Raw genomic sequence first — 7734 nt, 5'->3', positions numbered from 1 at the left:
ACATAGACCTTTGGAATTCTTTAATGCTGATGCAATGCCTTGTACTACCAGCAGGAGGCAGCAGTAACGAATGAGAACCCAGCAAGAATTGGAAAGTGCAATCAATCAACCTTTTAAAATCACCATTAATTCCAAGAGGGCTTTCCCTGTTTTTACTGCCCCAAGTTACATTGCTGTGGATAACTTGAATTGAATTGTTTCCTGCTGTGCCAATGTAATCCTTAATACTAGCTCATTTTTTTAAAAAAGGGAGAGAAAGAAAGAGAGGGAATTGTGGAAAACTATTGTCCTGTTACAAGGAAACATTTTTTTTTTGTTCACCCACATGCATTTATAAATGTCATGGATCCTGCAGAATTATTAGACTTAACCCTAGCTCCGCTTTTTTTATTTATTTATCAAATGTATATGCTGCTCATTTTAATGTGAGACAACTCAGGGTTTTTATAATATACTGTAGTCCTCAACCAAGGTGGTTACTTAACATTTATACTCCATTCGTTTTATTTTCATTAAGATGTAATGGATGGTACGGATGCTCAGATTGTCTTGTCTAGACTTGGAAGCTAAGCAGGATCAGACTTGATTAGGACATGGATGAGAATCCAAGGAAATCCCAGAGTTTAGTTTAAAGTGGGAAATTAAAAGACACCCCAGAGCAAGTTGGCATGCTTTATGACATTGCCAAGACAATTTCCATTTGCCAGGCAGTCCATTGGTTAAGTCCTGCCTACTTTTGTGACCTTTTTTTTTGCCATAGTTGTTAAGTTAATCTGGCTTTCCCCATTGACTTTCCTTGTTGAAAGTCAGCTGGAATGTTGCAAACGGCAATCACGTGACCCTGGGATGCTGCTACTGTCATAAATAAACACCGGATGCCAACTGCACAAATATTGATCATATAATTGTGAGGATGCTGGAATGGTCGTAACATGTGACGATCAGTTGGAAGTCACTTTTTTCAATGCCATTGTTACTTCAAACAGTTGTTAAACAAGTCATTGTAAGTCAAAGACTATCTCTACATGCACCTGTCCCTGGAAGCAGAGTTGAACCGAGGGCACGTGTTCTGTTACCAATTGGTTCATTATATTAACTCCTTTTGTATATCTGATCTGATCCCCCCAGAGCAGGGGTAGGCAACCTTGGCTCTTTTATGACTCGTGGACTTCAACTCCCAGAATTCCTGAGCCAGCCGTGCTGGCTCAGGAATTCTGGGAGTTGAAGTCCACGACTCATAAAAGAGCCAAGGTTGCCTACCCCTGCCCCAGAGTGATGTAAGTGACCTGCAATAAATGCCTTTTCAATGTGATCCATATTTACCTGAAGGGAAGGCAACCTTGGATGTAAGAGGCCCAAAAGAAAAGTAGGCAGGAAAAAAAATAAGGCTGTTAACTGCCCAGTCAGAGATTTTGTCTAGTTATGACATGTTTTTTTTTAAAAATGGACAGAACTTCAGTTGCATCATTGCTGCTGCCATCTTGAGTTTTTTTGACCACACCCAGTGGACACCCCTGCAAACAGACAATACATAAGTGGAACGCATTTAGATGAGCTTAAGTCAACTATTTTTCAACATTGGGAACTTGAAGATGCGCTCGTCAGCTGGTGACCCCCCAGACTCGCGCCTACCAGCTTGGATGTCCGGCTCCGGCTGATGTGTAGGGCGCTGGGGAAGGTGGCAGCTCGGTTGTCCGGCGACGGCTCCGGCTGGCATGGAGGGCGCTGGGGGAGGCGGCAGCTTGGCAGACGGGTCCCCGTCCTGCCCGTGAATGTCGGGCCCGCGGGGTCGACAAAATGGACTTCAACTCCCAGAATTTCTCAGCCCAGAGAATTCTGGGAGTTGAAGTTCACACATCTCAGCATTCCTACAGTTGAAAATCACCGGCATAATGTGAAGAATACAAAGTTTAGGCCTCTCCTTGCATTGGATGAATTCAACTCATGAAAGCTTTTGCCTTTTCGTAACATTGGTTACTCAGAAAAGGGGTTACTAGCCGTTACAAGAATCTAATCCCATCTTTATGTTGTCTGATTCCTTCTTCAGGTTCACAATGTCTCCTTTGCTTTTGAGCTGATGCAAGATGCCGGGCTCAAGAAACCAAAAGCGCAACCGGAAGGTACTGCCTGAAAACCTGAGTTCTCAGAAAATGAACTTAGGACCTTCCATGTGGGTTTTTATGTCTGACTGAAGGAGATGAACAACTGCTTCTTGCAAATGAGAACAGTATTAAACTAATCCTGTCTGCCCTAATGCCACTGGGAATTTTAAACCCTAAGCATTACGTGTAAACTAAAACTGTTCTGCTGGACAATTCCCAGACAACACTAACCATAAAACCTCACCATAAATAAAGCCATTAAATAAAAAGCGAGAACATCAAGGATGTTTATCCTTAACCTCAAATTGTACTTCATTCCAAACAGGAATGTTTAGCTCGAAGTGTTCAACACAATCTGTACCCCAAGATGGTTCTTAGATTAGCACTAAAGATAAAAAAAGGCTTTATTTCTTCCCAGAGAACCCCTAATCCTAAATTCACTCTAATGCCAATAAGAATTTTTATCCCTAATAAATATCCGCAATACTAGGATAATTCTGAAACTATCACTGAAATTAACCAAGCATGATTTCAACTTGATGCCAACAGGAAATTTAATCCATAAAGGTATAAACCAAAACTAGCATTAAAGATAAAAAAGTCATTCTACTGTAAACACAAATGGACAAACTGAAATTAACTTGATATCTCCAGACACCATAATGTTAAATGTCAGTGTATTCTAATTCTGAAATAATAATAATAATAATAATAATAATAATAATAATAATAATAATAATAATAATAATAATAATAATAATAATAATAATAATAGTAAAGTTGGAAGGGAGCTTGGAGGTCATCTAGTCCAACCCCCTGCTCAGGCAGGAAACCCTATACCATTTCATACAAATGGCTGTCCAGTCTCTTCTTAAAAACTTCCAGTGTTGGAGCATTCACCGCTTCTGGAGGCAGGTTGTTCCACTGGTTAATTGTTCTAACTGTCAGGAAGTTTCTCCTTAGTTCTAGGTTGCTTCTCTCCTTGATTAGTTTCCACCCGTTGCTTCTTGTCCTGCCTTCGGGCGCCTTGGAAAGAAATGTTTTTTTACAGGTAACCCTTGACTTAAGGGTTTTAATGACTATTCAGAGTTTCAACGGCATTGAAAAAAATCCATTTCACGTTGAATTGTTCCCATCTCCCACTTCTCTCAAGTTTTGTATTATCTACAGATCTGAGAAGCATTTCCTTAACCTATTTAGCGAAGTAACGAATGAAAATATTATGGAATCTTACAGCTATGAAAATCCCAGATTGGTTTTGGAGAACTTGCAGTTAGATAAACAGCTGAACATTACATTTGTCTTCTTTATAGCCGTATGAAGTTTGGTTTCGCCTCCCCTTTGCCATTCTTCCCATGGGGAGGAAATCTTTTCTACGGATTTTTTATCTTATGTGTACAATTTGCTTTGTAGACCATTTTTCTTTTGGATCCTTTTTCTTCAAGCTGTTGAGTTGCTCATTTTTCAGGCCAACAGATTGTTTTTGTCATATGGGGTTGATCGGCTTCTTGCTTCTTACTCTTCATTTTATAAGAATAAACTCAAACAGTAAGCTGCGAAGCCTGGAAATTTCAAAGTCAAGCCATTTCCCACCCCCAACTTGCTAGCAAAGCTCCAAACCTAGAAATTACCAAGATCTCTAGTAAGTGTATTTCAACACCTGTTGAATATTAATGTTCTCACCATTTTTATGTGCACCTAGAAGAGTGAAATTGTCACAAAGACAGGGGAACAGCCTTGATGTGCCCCCAGCCTGGAGTCTCCTATGCCACAATGCCAGAGTTTGGTAGCACAATTGCCTAAAACCAATGCTGTGATTTACTGCCTTTACAGGTGGATTTTAATCCAGTTATAAAATCCTTTAAAACAATCCTTTATAGCAGTGTTTCTCAACCGTGGCAACTTTACGATGTGTGGACTTCAACTCCCAGAATTCTCCAGCTAGCAACGCTAGCTGGAGAATTCTGGGAGTTGAAGTCCACACATCGTAAAGTTGCCAAGGTTGAGAAACACTGCTTTATAGATCTTTGAAACTGGCAGGAAAAGGGAAATGTGATACTTGCTGTTTCCTTAGTTGTATTGGCTCTAGTATTAGTTGGAAAAGAAAATTAATGTAAAAAATACCAGTTGCTTTTCCTATATGGTATTTATCATCAGAGTTTGATGTTTCCGTAATGGTGGTGTGCTTCCCCTTTTTCATTTGCAATTCAAAAGCCTGTTTTGGTAAAGAAAAGCCACTACATGTTGTCTTTTTTGCTTATCCCTCAGATGTCGTCAACCTGGATCTCAAGTCCACCCTGAGGGTTTTATACAACTTATTCACGAAGTACAAGAATGCAGAGTGAATGAAGTTCTCCAGAGACTGCAAGGAGTGTGACAGGAAACTGCTTTTGATTTTTTCCTTCCTATGTTTTGTTGTATTTCCAGTCAGTTTCCTAACTTGGTGGCTTTCAGTTGGGTCGGTAGGCAATTCCTATTATCTCAAGTGAGTGAGACCGGTTCAAGAATGAAAGCTGTTGTCCAATAATCTGGAACCAACCAGGTTGGGAACGGCTGATTTCTGTTTGCTTTTTGTGTTGTAAACCCCTCCGTGCTCTGAGCCCATTTGGAAATGAAATTTTGCTCCCTGGAATATCCGTGTTCTACTTTCGCCTGCCGCAGAATTGTTCCTTACAATCTTCTCTGTTGCGCGAAAGTGCCTTATTCCAGCAGTGGGGGGGGGGTTGCAAATGGCCTGGCATTGTTGAGAAGAAAGTGCCCTATCTGGAGCTTGGCATAGGTTTAGTCTGAGCTCCACATCTCACTTCTGAACATGTTTTGATAAACTGCTCCAGTCCCATCACCTTAAGAGTGTAATGGAAGTAACACTGAATTTCCTGGCAAGGTCATTGCAAAGGACAAAACCTTATAGGAATGCCAATTGTGACGTGGCAGCTGGTTTTTAAAAATGTATTCTGGATGAGAATGATAAGAGAGCCCTTTGGGAAAAGAGAGCTCCCGTTTTCCAGATTTTACAGGAGTGATTTTATCTCCTTTTTGCCGTGATTTAGACACATCTAGGCTTTCTTTTTCATCTTTTGGGGGGGGGGCTCCAATCTAAGGCTGTTTTCTAAATCTTTGACTGCGTTGCTTCCTTTTTGATTTCATCTTATCCCAGGACTTCACTCCGTATATTGTAAATCTCTGATGGCATAGTTGCCTGTTTTGAATAAAATAGATCTTTTCTGATGAAAATTCTGGGTGTGTAGAGTTGTTGGTTCCCATAAAGCTTGGTTTGCAAATGGGGATTCCTCGTTAAGACAGAGATTGATGGCCTGCAAAGGAACAACAATCTTTAATCATAAAATATGCACTCTGGATAGCCTAAGAATGGACCGGACTTGAAACCCTTTGCAATCTGCAGTTTGAACTTTCTCTTCTTAAAAAATGGATTCAATGTGCACCACAAACTTTCCATAAAGATACTTCCTGAAGTAAGTCAATAGCAACAGTCTTGCAAGGTGGGCTGGGCTGAGAAGAAGTGACTGGGTCCAAATCATTTTGTTTGGGACTTGAACATGGCTCTCCCCATTCCAAAGTCAGTCAGTCATACTGTTCTCCTTTGAATAATCCAGGAACGAGAAACAATGTTTTGACAACATTCGTATGCTCTCGGCGTAATCTGTCTGGGTGAATTGGACATGCTACCATCGACATGATCAGTACCCAAAGGAAATTGGATCTTTTCTGCCTTAGTTTTCTTTTTTTCCTTGCTCCCTGTTCCATAGAAACCAAGGGTGCAATTTGATCACTAAGATCACGGGTGTCAAACTCGCCACGTCACGTGACGTGTCGCAACGTATCGTGACTTTTTTCCGCATTGCTGGAGCTGGGGTGGGCGTGGCCTCATGGGCCAGCAGTTCGACACCCCTGACTTCAATCAATATTTTTCAATATTCCCCAGCCAGTGAAATTCTGTAAGCCCTCTTTCTGAGAGTTGTATACAGTAGGGAAGTGCAGTTTTCCATTTGATTTTAATTTTTTTAACCGTTCTTTTTATGAAAGGCTTTAAAGAAAGAATAGAAACAAAAAAATGTGTAAAATGAATAAAACGTAGAATGCAAATAATGGACCATTGTTAAGAAAATAAACAAATAGAAAAATAGAAAAAAAAATACTATTTTCCAAAAACTAGTGCAATTACAATAAACCTATCTCTTTGAAGAAAAAGAAAATCCCTATTAAACTTTAAAAATGCCTGCTTAATGGGGCATAAATCATTATCCTACCCTGTAAAATATAATGAATCAATACTAGAAATCTAATTTCCCAGAAAGTTGAGTTATAGACTCTGTGTAGAAAAATCTAATTGGGGGTATAGTACAGAACCACACGTTCAATTACGCTCAAGGAATTGTTTCCAATTAGGATTTAATGTTATGTTGGATTTCTTTTTTAATCCTATTTGATGCTTTAAGACGGTTTATCAACCTTGGCAGCTAAGACACGTGAACCTCAACTCCCAGAATTCTCAAGCCAGCGTGCATCTTGAAGTTACCAAGTTTGAGAAACACTACATTAAGGAGTTGGCGACATTTGTCTCCCCCAAAAGGCCCTCTTCTTACCAAATATCGGCTGGGATTCTCAGGTGACTGATATGATCAGAAGTTGGAATCTGCATGGTTGGTACTGTTCTCTTGGGGATGCTGTGGACACATCTTTTCTCCTCTGGCCACTCCTGTAGCCAGGTTACCCCGTGGGATTGTGGGGGAGACATAATGCCTGACTCATGCTTTGTGTGATCCTTGCCAGATCTTCTGGCTGTTGAAAGAAAAGTCTTCATCCTGGTTCATCCAAGCCGGGGATAAATAAACAACATGGCGACTGCTTTAGAAAGAAGGTTGCAGTTTATTGAAGAGCCAGACAGAAAGATGGTTCTGGCAGGAAAGAGGAGAGAAAAAGGACTGAGCACATGTGGGTATTAGGTTTTTATATCCTCTCGAGCCTTTTGTTTGAAGTAGTTTCCTGTTCCTGTTTCAGGCTTTGTATTTACTGTGTCATGTATTCTGACATGAGTCTAGGTGTGCCTTTCTGGTATTCTTGGTGGTGGTGGGTTAATCCTATTATATATCCTGCTTCCCTGGTGCTGGGGCTAATGACTCCTGGAGTTTGGGTGGGGTATACAGATTTTAGGTGTCTTTGTCTTCCTAAGCTTCTAGCTCCAACTTTCCTGATGGTTTACATCTGCATTTGTACAGGGCTGGCTTTTACTTGAGACAGAGACTTGGGGGCAGGGTTGGTTTCTGCTTTTAAAATCCTTTTGAGGAAATATATTTTTCTGCCCTTTTAATATTTCCTTCTCTGGGGGGCTGACTTCCCACATGGCAAACACGGCCTGTACAGCAGGTTGGCTCAAGCCAGGCAAGAGAGCTCTGTTCAGCCCTTGGGGACTTGCTGATTCTACTTCGTGATTGATTGCAGTCTTCTCCTCCTCCTGCCGGGAAGGGATTTTGCATTTTTTAAAAATGATTTGATTGATTTGATTTGATTATTTCTGAGGGCTGTCATACGAGCACATAGATCAGTGATGGCGAACCTTTTAGAGACCGAGTGCCCAAAAACTGGCCCCGCCCCTGCTTCACCCCCCTGCCCT

General features: G+C 40.9%; 1 protein-coding gene across 1 annotated transcript in view; it reads left to right on the top strand.

Moving 5' to 3' along the window:
• The window catches only part of PARVB (parvin beta), a 39545-nt gene extending 34215 nt beyond the window's left edge, over positions 1 to 5330 (top strand). Inside the window, exons 12-13 of the mRNA XM_015827900.1 lie at positions 2048 to 2120; positions 4371 to 5330. Coding sequence (XP_015683386.1) covers positions 2048 to 2120; positions 4371 to 4447 — 150 coding nt within the window. The 3' untranslated portion in view covers positions 4448 to 5330. The remainder of the gene's footprint in view (positions 1 to 2047; positions 2121 to 4370) is intronic.
• Positions 5331 to 7734: the final 2404 nt, after the last annotated feature.

The sequence above is a fragment of the Protobothrops mucrosquamatus genome, unplaced genomic scaffold (genome assembly GCF_001527695.2).
Source record: "Protobothrops mucrosquamatus isolate PMUCROS unplaced genomic scaffold, P.Mucros_1.0 scaffold4053, whole genome shotgun sequence".
NCBI lineage: Eukaryota > Metazoa > Chordata > Lepidosauria > Squamata > Viperidae > Protobothrops > Protobothrops mucrosquamatus.
This window is presented reverse-complemented; position numbering and strand designations above follow the sequence as displayed.